The sequence below is a fragment of the Nomia melanderi genome, chromosome 14 (genome assembly GCF_051020985.1).
Source record: "Nomia melanderi isolate GNS246 chromosome 14, iyNomMela1, whole genome shotgun sequence".
Taxonomy (NCBI): domain Eukaryota; kingdom Metazoa; phylum Arthropoda; class Insecta; order Hymenoptera; family Halictidae; genus Nomia; species Nomia melanderi.
This window is the reverse complement of record NC_135012.1, coordinates 11,452,302-11,468,501: the sequence shown is the minus strand read 5'-3', so window position 1 is coordinate 11,468,501 and position 16,200 is coordinate 11,452,302. Positions and strand designations below refer to the sequence as shown.

Below are 16,200 nucleotides of genomic sequence, written 5' to 3'. Positions count from 1 at the left end.
TGTTTTTTAGTCATTCAGAAGCGTCAGTCACCAGTGACTGACATGGCGTTTAACGTGTTAAGCGAAAAAATCCGCATACAACGACTGTTGCTTACCACTAAATGCGGAATACTCCGCACACTAGTACTTTCAGTTGTCTACGTGTTACTCTATTTAGTAAATACCCTTAAAACAAGGGTATACATAGGGTTTCATATTATAGTTTTAATATTTTGTCGGACATTGAACTAGTAGAGCAGCATACATTATAAGAGGGAAATATCATTTCTTTCGACGAAGAAAATTCGTTTTATCAACTGAAATCTCAAATTATTAAGTTCAATAGATTTTTCGCAATCATGTCAATTATCAGATGAATAGCATTTCGATCTATGGGTTGCGGAAACTGTTTCTGATTAACACGTTCGCGACCACGTGTCGGGCATGTGTGATACAACGATTCGTTTACAGAGCCCAGCGTCACATACGCATGTACGTGTGTCGCCGTTGATTACCGTTGCTATGCTGATGTTAACATACATTTGGCATACGGTATACCCTATTGTCGCTTTGACTATACCAAAATACACACATACGACATTTATGTAAAGCGCTTTGTTTGTTTTATTCGCTGTGTATTAAATATACCCAAATTATATGAATAACATATCACGCGCGGCAATAGCAAGAAACGCATGGTCCACAGTAAAGGTGTTTCAAATTTTGTCGTGATGAACGTGTTAACTTTTTTGCATCATAAGGAAGTATGAAAAATAAGGCTTTTGTCACCATTCTTTTAAACATTTTATTTAAGCGGAAACATTGCAAGTAGAAAGAACTTCATATTTCAGCATTCTGTAATGAAAAATAGAAAAATAACATAAAGTAATATATAAAACATAATAAAACTTGCATAAGAAAGAACGAATCGAAATGATATGTTAATGTTGATTTCCTGTGATAGTGACCAACAAAATTGAGCGTATATGTACGCTAATAATGCAAACGGGTTAAAGTTTAATTTTCAAAAATTCATGAAACTCAATGGAAGCATTATGTGCAAACAATGCTACAGAATTCTTAGTTTTCATCGAAAGTGATGAGGTTCCCCTCTTAAACCCTCAAAGTCAACTCCTCCTTTTTTCCTTTCTTCGTTACAAATGTTGTTTTAATTTTCAAATCGTAGATCACAAATATTTTTAATTACGAAGAGTAGAAACTGTTAATTAAATGCTAGTAAAAGGGATAAATGCGAATCAGGCACTGATGCTGTACATTGATGTCACCTCTGAAGGATTGATATATTCGAAATCGATGGGAACTGTTCCTAGAGTGAGGGAATATCAATTTTTAATTGCAGCTCCCAATTGCAGCTCCTAAGGCAATATACTATAGTTTACAAAGCGATATTGTAGTTTGCAAAGCGACCACGGTATTCGCCCTTGGGAATTACAGTTTCCATTCGTACCAAATGTGTTAATTTAGCTTTATATAGTCTCTCTAATTTGTTGCTCGAATAATAAAAGGGTTTTAAGAGCGTTGTCCTCGATATTCCAATCGAAAGCACACTAAATTGCTTTATTTTCTTGGCAGCTCCCTTTATAAAGATTCATGGTGCCTATGGAGTTTACGAAAGATTCTATAAAATACCAACTGCACACCCTTTAAGCTAAGTTATTTATTTTCTGATTTCAAATTAGTTTTCTTTTCTAAAAAAGGGAAATCAAAATAATTTCCTTTTATTCTATTAATAAAAATATTTGCGAACGCTTACAGTCGCAACGAATCACTTTAGATACGTAAATTTCGTTGCAAACAATTTGTATTTAATTTTCCGATAACACGTTATATTTAAATAATTTCACACCGCACGTCCTTCAATGTTTTGCGGAGTTCTGAACGATTGACTGACGGCTCGGGGCAATTTATCTATATATACATATATTAATTCTTTACGAGTTACAGAGCGTAGCATTTTCACCCATAGAATTCGCGTACATAAACGTGTTTCAAATTTGAACGAAATATTTATGTGACGTTTTATCAGTGCAGCATAAAATAAAAATTATTGATGCGTACGGTATCATTGTTTCCTTCGTTTATAAGATTATAATTTAAATTGATTTTTCTAAACATCCATTATCAGTGTTTATACACAATGGAAACAAATATAATTTAAGCTGATTCTTTGAATCTTCCATCATCATGACTTTTCTCCGTATAAATGAAAAAAATATTTGAACAATGCACGAGGACCCTTGTGTACACATTGTTTTTCCCTGCTGGTAAACCCTATAGTGCAGTATTATGAAGTTTGCAGCTTTCACGGCGCCATGTTACACAGTTCCCACTGTTTAGGCTTTCGGGTGTAAGCCGTGACTTCTTGGAAAAATTATCCCAACGTTTTTACGGTGTCACTCTATCCGCGTGTCATTCGTCCCACTGATGAAGCCGGCTGCAATGTCAGCGAAACGTTGGTATAATTTTTCCACTGCTTACACCCGAAATACTCGACACCGGGAACGAGAAATGTTTTGAACAAATCTGCGAACTACAACAGCGACGCGTAATTACGCAAAGAAACTTACAGAAAGCGTAACATAAATAGCAAAACCACGATTTATTTTCAGTATAATAACAGTGAGCTTCCTTTTTTCGTAGTAACAATTTTTCTGAATAGAAACTGTTTATTCATTTATTTCACAATGCACGGAATGAAACGATGAAAAGGAATCGTGATTAAAGCTTTAAGAAGTTACACAAAGATGACCTCAATCTTTATCGTGACTTTGATCTCGAACAAAATATCTCAATATTCACAGAACCATTTGAAATTATGTAATTTTATGCACCCATAATATTGTGAGAATATTTTTGTGTTTTATCAAATTGATAGTCATAGTACGGTGTGAAGTTATCGTAAAATATCTTAAAAATCTATGTGTCCTTTAGCCCTAGAACTACTGATCAGTTAATTGACACGTTGACACGATAGTCATCGATCATCGGAGCGTCCAAATTACTCGAGTACAATTACAAGAAGAGTAACTAAGTAATAGTATAACTTAAGAATTATGATGCCGAATTAATAACTGATTCCAGTACAATTCGCGGTATAATTGATTACAAAAGAATTTCCTTTGAATTCGAATGAATCGAGTAATGTTTATGTTTATCGAGTCTTCACGAGTCCGACGCGTTGTTAGAAGTCAAGGGGTTAATAATTGCGAAAAGAAGAAATTAACAATTACCAAAAGAGTCCTCGCATTTATCGAATTGCATTAATACACATAATTTTCCCTTATTTCGTAAACGTTAATTCGCGACTGTTCAACGAACACGCCGGACAAGCGACCGGCGACGCGGTTAAAAACTCAATTCAAGAAAAATGGCGGGAAATTTGTGGGGCGAACCAGTTAAGAGACTTTTCAATCTTTCAGCGGGTTCCGCCAACCAGTTTCGTTTCCATCTGCAATCCGGGAGCGCGGCGCGCACGAGTCGCGCCGGATAAAAGTGCGCGAACGTATGCAAAGAATATTAAAAGAAAGCAAAACTAGCCGTGGACCGGTTTACCACTTTCCGTTTCACGTTTCCGCAGTCGGTCAATCAGGATATGTGGTAGCTGGCCGCAATCGCGGCGTTAAATTTTATAAGCCGCCTAGCGCTCTCGGCTGATATAGTCTTCAACGCTGCAACGCTGCCTCCAGATAACCTTATGCAACGCGCTACTGAAATGCGGTAGGGACCCATTAAATGCTCGTATCTAGGGACCGACGATGAGCACTCAGCGAATCCCCGGCGAGCTCGCCTACCGCTACCTGTTCGAGATAAGCGCACGATATCGATAGACCGGAGAATGAAGGACCGACACAAAAGAAGCGGATCTTACCGATGGTTTTGTGTGGAAAATACTGTCCTCTCTGAATTTTCTATTTATTCTGATTAGGCGACTTCAATGACGCGATTAGGATAGATTTTACTGCAATTAGAATGTATAGATGTTGGAAGTACTTCTCGTGCTGTTGCATTTCTTGTTGAATTAGGAAAGAAATTTTAAGTGAATGAACACTCGTCCTGGAACTGCAAAGTTGTATTTTTATAATCGTTCGTATACAACTGTATGTTTCTATTTCCACGTGCTGTTGAAGATACTTCGAAGAATTATGTTTTTTTTAATGGAACTGAAACGATATAAAGTGCTTTCTTTGAGTTTAATTAAAACAAAGAATATTTGCTGATTTTGGAGTATGCGAACTGAAATAGTATATATAGCTAATGAAAATAGCATATTTGTTATTCAAAAAATGAAGTGCGTACTCGTCAAACGCAGGACGAAGGCACCTGGGGTATATTTTAATGAAACACCAAAGCGAAACAAAGAATTACATGTTTATCTGAAAAAATAAAAGATTCATCCTTGAGAGAATTAGTATCATTTCATTGAACTTTCATTTCAATTTATTATAAATAAAGTATATTTGTAGACGCGTAGGTTAATATTGATGTAAACTTCATGGACGTGCGTGCGTCTATGCGTTGTTTTGAATAAATGCGGAAAAAAAGAAAAGACATTGAAAAAAAACGAAGTTTGTTGACAGCGAAAAATATAGAAATTGACATCGTTCAAGTAAACGTCTATATATCGAAGTTTATTCAGATTGTATCACTTTCATATTTAATTACGAAATAACCGGTGACACGGGATAGTTTCCGCGTGAAATTACAGATTAGCAATGTGCTAAGAACTAGACGATCGAAGGCGCAGTAATCACTTATAAAGAGACCCAGAATTATTTAGGGTATCGTGCCGCAATCAGAGACACGCGAAATGTATTCATAATGGAAGTCAGTCGTCCCTTTGTTTCGTTCGGCCAGGTTTCACCGCGGTATTCCTAAGCGAAGTGTACCCGTCGATTTTTCTCCTTTCATTTCAATTCCCTCCTCCTTTTTCCCTCATTTCGCGACATGTCCTTCGGCTTTTTCCTTTGCCCGGCCTAAGTTCGCTGCCGCCGCCGCCGCGGCCGAGCACGAACCGCCCGCGACATTGTTTCTTTTTCCTCGCTCTTTTACAGTGGCCTCTCCGGCTTGTTCTTTTATGCGAGCTTAGTTCATTTGCTAATTGAGATCCGACTGTTGCTCCTTTTGCCCGTTGTTTCGCTGCCCGCGGACAACCCCCGACGAAAGTTTGGCGAGCCACAGTTGACAGACCGGCATTAACTTAATGCGGTAAACTAACTGCGGATTACAACGAGAACGAAACGTTGATAATGAAATTTCTATGTGGCGCAATCTATCGAAATTATTGGGTTGTAACCAGCAGTTGACGAGGTTACAAAGAGAACTGTTTAAAACTGTCGTATGAGTTGTTTATTCGTCAAATCGATTAACTCCATTTTTCAATTTCTTAAGATTTTGACGTTAATCCCTTGTTATACAATATCGAATCATACTTGTGAAGAAGTTTTCGTTACTCGGTTATTCTGGGTTCGGATTAAACACTAGTTTTCCATAATTAACTGTTATGTCCCGAAGTAAAGGTGAGTATACACGAATCACGAATTTTTCTCAGTTTTTTGGTCAGTTACTCAGCACAAACTTACATATTTATACGTTACCACGCTTTTTCTACTAACTTGCTTCGAGTTGGTAATATGTGAAAAAAGCTTCGAGTGCAAAGGATTAATAACAGTTACGATTCTGTTTCAGTTCCCCGTAACTGTTTCAAGAACCGAAACGAGTATTACCAACTGTTTTCAATCCCCGGTTGTAACACGAATATGTCCGTGTATATTCGATATTTTTTTGTACTGTTAGTTCCGTGAAACACTGAAATAACAGTACGGAACCTAACGAAAGTGGCTTCTTGTTCACGGCGATATTTTATAATCGAGAAGACGAAGTATTGATATTTCACGGAAAATTGTAGCTCCGTTCGCGAACTTTCGGAATCAAGCGTGTACTATATACCGAAAAGTTATACACCCGAAAGTTGCACACTCAATTATTCAACGTTCAATGTAATAAAAAGTTTCATAACGTCCAATGAAGTTCTCCGTTTGAAATCTGATAGAACCTTTGGTAAACGAATTTCCGTTTGATTTTAGTTTCTTATAAGTCGGTTAACGTGAACTCGTGTTGCTATAAATATCTGTAGTTCGGTTGGAACGCAAGGACTTAATTATCATCATTGTATTGATTTTAATAGCTGTTTCCCTTCGGTTATTACGTCAGTAATTATAGAGATAAATATTTATGCGTATATAAATTGTTTGCGCGATCCTGTAGAATCGTACTTTAGAGTCGATAAATTTCGAATGCAAGCAGATTACTCAAGGCAATTATCCGTGTTCCCTTATTAACGACCTTGTAGCTGTATAATTTTCATGTTTACTACTGTCAGCGTGACTATAATAAACTATAGAAGCTCGCGCGAGAGTCGAACCTCGTCAAAGAGGTATTTATTTCAATTAACTCGACACTCATTAGATTCAGAGAAAAAGACTAAATCCCTTCGTTTCACGTTTGAAATCCGTTCAAAGTGTATCTTTTGCTCCGATTCGCGGAGCACGCGAACGCTCTTCAGTGTCTTTCTCTAATTTCGAGGACGCCCCGCAAAAAAATCAGAAGAAACGTGTAACGTTCGCGCGAACAAATATCAGAATCGGTTTAACCGTTTCACGGTCCCAGCCGCATTTTCATATTCCCGGCGTTTCTGTGTCGACGTGGTTACTCGGGAACTCACCAGATTTCTGAGCACGTCGTCTGGCACGTTTCTAGTGGAATTGCAGAGTGCCCTGGCAGCACTGTGAGAGAAAATCACCGGTGCCCTCGTCGTCTGCAAGGCCGCCCTCATAGTCCTTGTCGAGACATGAGAGAGGTCCACTAGCATTCCCAGTCTGTTTAGCTCCCTGACAACTGCCTGGAAAACAATAAAACGTATACATCGATAGTCATCAACTTTACCTTCCGCAAACGTGAGATCTACGAGCTACTTGCGAACTACATTTCGGTATTTATTCGAGCAGAATTTTTGCAACCCTCGAAATGCTCTTAAAATGATGTATTTGTCAAACTATGATCGATACTACTTTGCAGTTAATAATTCATCGAAACAAGTGAACAATTTTTGGTATATTCTAGGCTCTGTTTGCTATCAAGTGTAATAATTGTTAAGAAGAGTAATATTTAATTCAAATCCAAAATCGAGTAATATTAATGCTTGTAAAAATAATAAAGGCAGGAGAACGCAATTACAACATGTTCTAATGATAAACTAAAGCGAAACGAAGAATTACATATAGGTTTAGATAAGATGACGTGTGTACTCGTCGAACGCAGTTAACTGGTTAAACAAAGTAATTAAACGAATCGATTATTTTCTAGTTTTATTTCATATTATATTAGACATTTATTTTTCATTATCCAGTTCGTTCGATGAAACATTTGATTTTAATTTCTATGTCTGTCAAATCGTCTGGGAAAAATATTAACCCCGGAATCAATTGCTTTTGTGTCTATTAAAATTCAAATGAAAATCACATTTCCAAATATTATCAGTTAAAAATCTTTCTACGTACGATAATGTGAAAATAGAATGAAGTTAACGTGGCAAAGTATTCGAGTTTTAACTGACAGTATTTCGAAAGTGGAAGCACAGGATTTATGGGATTCTGTTTAATAACCGTAGATTTGACAGCAACGTAAACTGTTAACGATGAGTTCATTAGCACGCCGAACATTTGGTGATCGATACCTTGGCTCTGACTTTTAAAGTACTATATTATCGTCAACGTGTTTTAAGTAGAGTGGAAAGTGGATGGCGAGGCGCCATTCAGCCGCCGAAGGATTTATGACGGGAGCTTAGACCGCGCGCGCTTCGAGCGGAGTGAATGAGACTAAACACAGCTGTTCAGGTGATGGCTGGTTCAATGGAGGGCTCAAATTTGTGAATTCGAAATTCCGTGAAGCTCGTCACACTTTTATTCGTCACAAATGTATCACTCGGACGAACGCGTCGAAATAAATTTTGCGAGCTACGAGACGGATAACATCATTAATCCAATGATTTATTTCTTAAGATAAAATTTCAATGCTTATTCTATGCCTTATTCAGAAGGTTAGCAATTGATAATAGAAAACTAATATTTAATTTATATTTAAAAAAAACTAAATAACGCTTGGGTTTGAACTGAGGAACAATATTAGAGAACAATATTAAAATTATTTTCGTTTCACATCTATCATTTCGTTAAAATAACCATTTCTCCCATTTCTTAAAAATAATCGATCGATTTATGTCACGAACGAACGATGTATGTAATAAAGACAATTCAATAGATCCTTGCAAGCTAATTTAATTTTCCTAATTACCACTTTCATTCATCGAACAATTTTTAAATTATACATAATAACACTGCTGTACCATTTCCAGGTTACCATTCGTCAAATATCAATCGATTAAAACAGGCGACACCAAACACCAGCAGTCAAGTTATCATTTCCATTTAGAATTTTTCGCTTTATCATAGAAAATAAGTTTAACCCCATCGAAAAAGTTCATCTACATCACATCGCACACGGTCGACGTCTACAACAAACAATACAAAAGGCGTGTACCCGCACGTTCAGTTAATTAAACCGGCACGACCGAAATAAATTCCGTTCGTCATTACCAGCGCACTCGACAAATAATTGTCACGTAGTTAAAGATCGATAGGGTGACGACCTGAGAGTGTGTTTGTGTACGTGCGAGAGGAACCGGGGGGAGGGAAGGGTTGGCTGGAAGGGTTGATTCGCGAATTCGATTGAACGCATCTAATTCCGTAGATGCGGCCGGAATGCAAATTTTCATACGCGGATCGCGCCGACAAAGGGATTACGTGATTTTGCAGCTTGCATTACAATTACGAGCGGCGACTTTATTCGTACGCAAAACGGCTCGAATTTCGTTCCGCCGTACGTATTCCGGTCCACGTGTACCCCTGCTTTACATTCGCCGCTGCTTGGCGGACATTATAGAAATTAACGGACATAACAGATGGCCGCCGTGTTCCGTCGAAATGCGTCCGCGTGCACCGCCTTTAATTAATAAAACGCAACACTGCGGGTACTACTGTGCGTTGTTCTACGTCCGACTTCTTTTGTGTATTACTTTTGCTACATACCGCTATCCCCCATTCGTAGGTCATCGATATCACTATTTTTTAATGTGCAATGTAGGTCAATGGACGAAAATTTCATTTAAAATCTTTCGTGACGCCTTTATAATTTAAATGCTTGCGAAATAAACATTCTGAAGTGGATCAAGTTGATTGGTCTGGTAATTTTATATTATATTGACAGATTACGCTTAGAGAATAAGTTGATTCGAGTGATTTCAACAATGACTGTTAATGTGTAATATAGGTCAATGGACCAAAGATGTTTATTTTATCTATCTGGTTTGTAAGATGAGATAGTTTTTGTAACTTGGTCACACTGGCGTACCAAGTTTTAAATAATTGACGAGGCTTGATTTATCGGACTGTGTCCCTTTATTTTCTTGTTGATGACACTTGTCCTAATGCTATGATGATACTGTGATATCGCTGTCTCGATAAACTCTAACTAATTTCTACAATCGAGCGTGTCTTATACTGATTGTGGAGACGAGGGTGTGTACTGTTTCATGTGCACGTTGAAAGTGGGAAATATTTTCGTCCAATGAAATTGGGGGTTGAATCTGTTGTCTTGTGGTCACGCCTTGTAGGGTAAGTCGGACAGTATCATTAGAAACTTACATTTTCAACAGCTGTTCATTGACAGATTAAGAAACGACGAGTACACGAAAGAGAACTTTCGAGCACAAAAAGCAACAATACTGAAAATTTTTGATAATTTTAAGTAACAAAAAGAACACGAATACACAGCTAATACATTTGATATTTTTCGCAAAAATCTTTGCTGCCTATCGATTATCCATAAGAAAAGGAAAATATTAAAATCACTCATTCACTTTTGATTCCCAAAGTCGCATGCTCCCTTAACTGGCTACGAATCGCGGCTGCCCCGGAAAACGAAAATTTGTACGCGCCCAAAGCTATATTCGCGTTGCCGCTGACAGTGCGCATTTTCGTGTTCCATTCCGCGGACCGATCTCCTTTTTTTCCGCGTTTTTCGGCCCCGGCGCAGCGCCGCGGCGAACTTTTTTCCCCGGGCAGGACCGCCGTGAAACTGGAACCCGGTTTACCAATGCATTATTCGGAAACTGTTTTGTTCTGGAGTTTCAGAGGCAGAAATTGTCCGTGCGCGAAAGGCGGGAAGCTTTTTAATGATTACACTCGCTGCCCGATGAACGCGTTACTCGTATAGTTGCGCAATGATAAGGACCGTCAGGGGTTGCGCGATATTGTTCGAAAAGGGGGGACACCTAGAGACGTTCTAAACATAGGTAAACTTTAGGAATTTATTTGTTAATAACCATTGAATGAAAACTTGTCATATAAATGTGACCTCCTTTATATTTATATTTTTTCTAAGCCAAAATATCACAAAATGGCGCAGTTGTATACCTTCGAAACACTTCTCATAAAATATCTGCATATCCTGTTAAAGTTTAGAAATGATTTATAGTTTGAAAAGAACTTAAATACAACAAATACTGATTGTTTCCTATGATTTTCCACCTATCTTCTGTTTCATGATTTCCTTATGAATCGTATTATGTCAGAAGACAAATGAAAATTGTATTATATGCGGATCTACATTTGCTTTAACGGTTAAATATTGAAACAAAACAATATTTCATTTCAACTTCGAGAATACAAAGATTTATTTGCTGACACGTTATCAGCTTATCTGATGCAGTGGATAATACAAAGGACTTCCAGTATGCTCTGCACGATACGCGTTCGCTTATCGTCGATGATTGGCACGATAAAATGACACATTCGGGTGCTCTTCGTTATGATTTCGTAATTAGCGGGACGTGACCACCCCAAGACGTCGTTGTCGCGAAAATATTTGGCGTCCGCTGTTAAAGCAGTCGTAAAGTGTGCACAGCTACACAGCAGCTGGGCCAATTTTACGCAATTATAAGACGTGGCGTTTCGTGATAATAACTCCGACACGCCGGAATCTCTGGTACGTGGGCACAGGTGTAGAAAATACACTTAATTCGTCACGATTTCGCAAGGTCTTGATGAAGAAGGATGACTGTAGTCGCGTGCAGCGCGAAGGAAAAACGGGGACGAGGAAAGAAAAGACAGGAGATACATTGGAAACTTTTATCACCGTAGGATAATTCATTTAGAACGAGCAAGGTTACAAAAATATTTGTGCACGCGATGGAATATTGGGAAAATAGTACGCGATTCTTAATATAGGTACCTGAACCTTTACGTTTCAATAAATTAAACGATTTTTGTTTATAGCAATCAATTTTCAAAATTAATTTTATCGTTCCAACTCTCTATTCATTTGATTTTTATTTCTATTTCATTTCGAATGATCCTTCAATTATTTCTTTACTTTAGATATCACTATGATAAATATTTATTGCAACACTTGATTGCATTATCTTCATGAAGTGTCATTATTACCATGTTTTAGTTAAGCTGTTTGAAATAAATTATTTCTAAGACTTATGTGTACTAGCTTTTATTTGCAATGTTTCCCTTTTTGTACTGACTTTTTACTGATTGTGAAATTTCGTGGATTTATTCATGCAAGTATAAATTGCAATAATAAATAAATAAATAAAATAAAATGTTGAATTCTACCGCTATAAATTACTTTAATTCATTCCCCTAAAAATAAATACGAGTTTACGGCCAATACCATTGAAAATAAATCGAAGGGTGAAAATATGTATATAATTATCTATTTTACAAACACATAAATAATATATGGATATTTTATATGGATTTGTCAAATTGATTACAGGTGTTTTTCTTTTAATGTGAATTGTAGACTCGAATTGCACGATTTCAATTTACTCGACATTTTCGGGGACCAATCTACCGTGTAAACCGAGGGTTAGGCGTATATAGGTAACACGGTTGTTACGTTCCTAAAAAATGCCGTGTCATGCTAATCCGTGTTAAACGAAACAAGGAACTAGCGCAAAAAAGTTAGGTTGCAGAAACTAGAACGTAATTACCATTTTTAAGAAAGGTTAAATAACGTGCACCCGAAAAATCTTAATTTATATATAATGTAGTAAAAAAAGCACAAAATTTAAAAATGTACTTGACATTTTTGTAAATGTACTCCACGAACAACACAGGATTTGAACTAACACTAACTAACATATGATCAATTACTAGTTTCTCCGTTTCCAAGATTGGTCGATTTCCGACGCAAACATTGAATTTTCAAAAACGTCTATCACACTTGTATAATACATACAATTATTTCAAAAAAGTTTGCTTTGTTACGTAATGTAAGGAGTGCAAACAGCATTTACACATTGAATCTCTGTTTAATAAATAATTTATTAATAATAAAGTAGTCGTATCCATCATAATTGAGAAATAAATCATAGGGCAAGGGGTTAATACGGTCATTTAAGAAATTAAAGAAATTGTATTTTGTTGGAAAGATTGACCCTTTCAATTAAGTTTCAATTTGATATCTTTTTACCGTTAAAAATTAGAGTTCTTATTTCGTTCCGCGTGGCACGGTGATTCCTCTAGTTTCGAATTTACTATTGTTCACACAGAAAATTTATCTCAACTCGTCACATCGATGCTTTCACCTTACCCAATTCGTAATATCAAGATGGCTTGATTAAGAAACACGATTGTGCTCGCGTGAAACGTCGGTGGAGATCTGGGGTATATCGGGGCAGGGCGCTATCGGAAAGGGAAAGGGTGGCCGAGGGAACGTCAGAGATGTCGAGGGGAAGAAAAGGAAAGTAGGGTAGGGGTGAAAAATAGCTGGGAAAACGAAGAAAACAGTTGTGTTTCGGCTAGCGAACATTAGTCGATGGCGTAAGCAAGCCGTCTCTCCTATCACGCGAAAATAGAAGGAAAAAAAAGGGAGCGGCCGGGGTGCATAGAGACCGGGGATGTCGATACGGGAGAACGGAAAAGAAGGAACACAATGGGTACACCGTCTTTTTTTGCAACCGCGCGCTCTTCACCCCCCGCCCCCGTGCGCGCGCTCTAACGAGAAGCCAGTGATATTCGTTTTTCTCGGCACGCGTGATTTCCCTGAGACAACAGAGCCTCGGTGTTTCTCTCCGTTTGAATTGCTTTTTCACCTGTGCGGCTTTTACTTATGAATATTTAAACGCATACGCGGAAGCAATTAGGTTAATGTCTCCGCGCGCACTTTTTCACATTTTTGGATTACGAGATTAACCCCTAAATGGAGTGGCCTGGGCTCCGCGGAGCACCGGGAGACTCTTTAGCTGATAACGGTTCGGTTGTGCTCTTACTGTACGCTGTAAATCAAATTTTTTCGATGATAAATTGTAAAGCGATCTTTGTTTTCTTATGGTCTAGTGACGGAATTAATGCGATTGTTGGAAGTATAATTGAAATTGTTGAATACGGTTTTAATGTTATAATGAAAACGAAGTGGATCGAGCAATTCGTATTTATGTCATCGTATTGTGTATTGTGTATTATTGTTTAAAGTATTATACAATTGTGATTATTAAACGTGTATGTAACCCTGTTTCCTATAAAAGTAGAATTAAACGGTGAATGTTTTTTTATTAATGTCAATTTCGATGCAGTTGAATTCACAAGATATTAATGTAATAATTGTATAGGTAGCACAGTATTATCGAAATGAAATTTAGTATTTCAAAAGTGAATAGTTTTACCAAATATTAATTCACTATTAATTTAATCAATTTATTAAATTAACCTTCAAGATTCTTTATTGAGGTTCACGAGTTTTCAATTAACACTATAACTGCCAAATGGATCGAATTGACCCATTTTAGAATTTTTAGTTTGCCAGTACTTTACGTGAAAGTTTGTGTATTTGCACGGATACAACAATAAGCGCTATTGTTTTCATTTTTATAAAAACTTAAGAATAAGTCGCTCCAATTATTCCGTAGTTTTAACGTTAAGGGTTAAGTTGGCTGCAATCGAAAAACGAAATTACCATTTTCAATGTACAGTAGATCGCTACAACGTCCGTCGAAAGTAAAAAAAGGAGCAGCAACAAAAACTTTTGTAATATACGCATATCTCGTCCATTATCGCGAGATATAATTTACGGTAAAAGAACGTTTCGCACGGAAGTTCTGCGGCTTGATTTCGAGCAGTTAATTTCTTTTATTTTTCAAACAGCGCAAGACCATTTTTCTAACGGAATGCGGGACTCGCCGTTTCCACCCCTTTTTTCTTCGTTTTACCCGCTCGGAGGAATTACGGACTAGTCGGCGCTGTATTTAATGGTGTCTGGCTTTACTCAACAGCTTCTGCAGGTGTTCGATATTCGACACCTTATTTATGGTATGTGTACACGCTAGATCATCAGGATTCGTTCATGATGTTATCTCGGACTCGGAGCGTGACGAGTTTATGATTCGTTCTCTCGTAAACGGCTGAGCTTTTTAATATAGAAAACGTTCTGGGAAAATTTAATTCTCGAAAGATTCGACTTCGAAGCTAAACCTTCAAATTTGAACATATGGGAATCAAGAAGAAATCCATTGTTTTTAATCTTAAAACCTTTGCTATTTCATACAAATTAATTAAAATTGATAATACAAATCTTGATTTAGCAACTATGACTAATATTTTTTCTGCGTTCTATACCAAAAAGCCGATTTGAAATAATAGACGTTGTACAGTTCAGATTAATAAAAAAACAAAAATAAATAAGATACAAGATTTCAGGAAATAAATTATTTTAATACTCTATATTCAGCTTCAGTTTTTTCGAGACATTCAACGAAATATTACAATTGTATATTTCAAAAACGTGCCAAATCATTTCCTATCGATAAAAGCATGCCGAATTGCTCGCAATGATTAGCTTGCCAATATTTTTCGTAGCGGCGCTGGGAAAGATCATACAATTACGCGTTAGAGTTAAGTCTAATTTGTAGCTTTTCAGAAACATTGTTTTCCTATATATAATTTCTAACTTTCACTATTTATTTCGTAAGAAATCCCCTATTACACGATTTCCCCCATATTCCCCTAATCCCCTATTACGATTCACCAAAATAAATTAATTTCAATTCACTCGCAACTACTTACAAATAAGAAATTCCATTAAAAACCTTCATCGTTCAAATTACTGGCTCAACAAACTCTCGCCGTTCAGGTCCCTAACAAATCCTCCTCCAGCAGCAATTACAATCGCGAACCGAGTCCCCCCGAGCAACGCAACGGTACAATTCCCTCAGATTATTATTCAAAAGCAAATTACTCTTCTATCGTACGCGCGTCGCGGGCCGATCGGTCGAAGTGTCGGGGACTCTCCGTTTCTTCAGCCCGTCAATTTCATCGAATTGCGCAACGACCCAACGGGGCATGCCGAAAACGTCAGAACGGAACGTCAGATTATCTCCGAACGATTTATTCGAAGCGTCGGCGACGTCGTCGTCGGCCGCTTCGCTTCGTTCGGTTACGTAACGCGATACAACGGTATTGAAAGCTACGCGAATTCAATATCGAGGGGGTGCAGAGGGCGACAGGGGGGTGGGACAAAACAAACGGAGAATCCTTTCGTAGGAAGGGTGGGGGAGGGAGGGATACATCACGAAATTATTTTCAGCCTCTGTGTCGTAACGCGGCCGGAGGGGCGGAAGGATGTCGGAGGACACTCGGAATGGCTTTGAAATCCCCGGATTAGTGGAATTTTGTAGTAAATCGTCTGGCAGCGTCGCCCGTGTCCTCCCCGCAATAACGATTCTGTACCGACGTTGTTTCGATATAGTCGACGGTCGTGCGCTCGAACAATCGAGCCATGTCTGGGCGATGTGGCTTCGTGCTTCCACACAAATACAATGGAGAGCCAGGGGTTGCGGCGGTTGGTGGATGTAAATGAGAGAAATGGCCGGGGAAGGGAGAAAGAGTGCGGAGAAACAAAAAGGGGGAGGGAGGGTGGAAGAGAGAACGAGAAAGAGGGGAAGAGGACTTCGAAGAGGAAAGATTAAAAGGACAGAGAACGGGACGGAGAGCCAGGGCGGAGAAGATAACAGAGATAGCTTATTTGATTTACGTTCCCGTTTGCATCTCTTCCTCCGCGTCTCCGCCGTTTCCTCTT

General features: G+C 38.0%; 1 protein-coding gene and 1 long non-coding RNA gene across 2 annotated transcripts in view; one reads left to right on the top strand and one right to left on the bottom strand.

The window, feature by feature from the left end:
* The window catches only part of LOC143175273 (uncharacterized), a 325,389-nt gene that overhangs the window by 56,534 nt on the left and 252,655 nt on the right, over positions 1-16,200 (top strand). The gene's annotated exons all lie outside the window — the stretch shown is intronic.
* LOC116429003 (dipeptidase 1) overlaps positions 1-16,200 on the bottom strand; it is a 224,846-nt gene that overhangs the window by 29,785 nt on the left and 178,861 nt on the right. Inside the window, exon 9 of the mRNA XM_031981335.2 lies at positions 6,722-6,898. Within this exon, the coding sequence (XP_031837195.1) occupies positions 6,722-6,898 (177 nt within the window). The remainder of the gene's footprint in view (positions 1-6,721; positions 6,899-16,200) is intronic.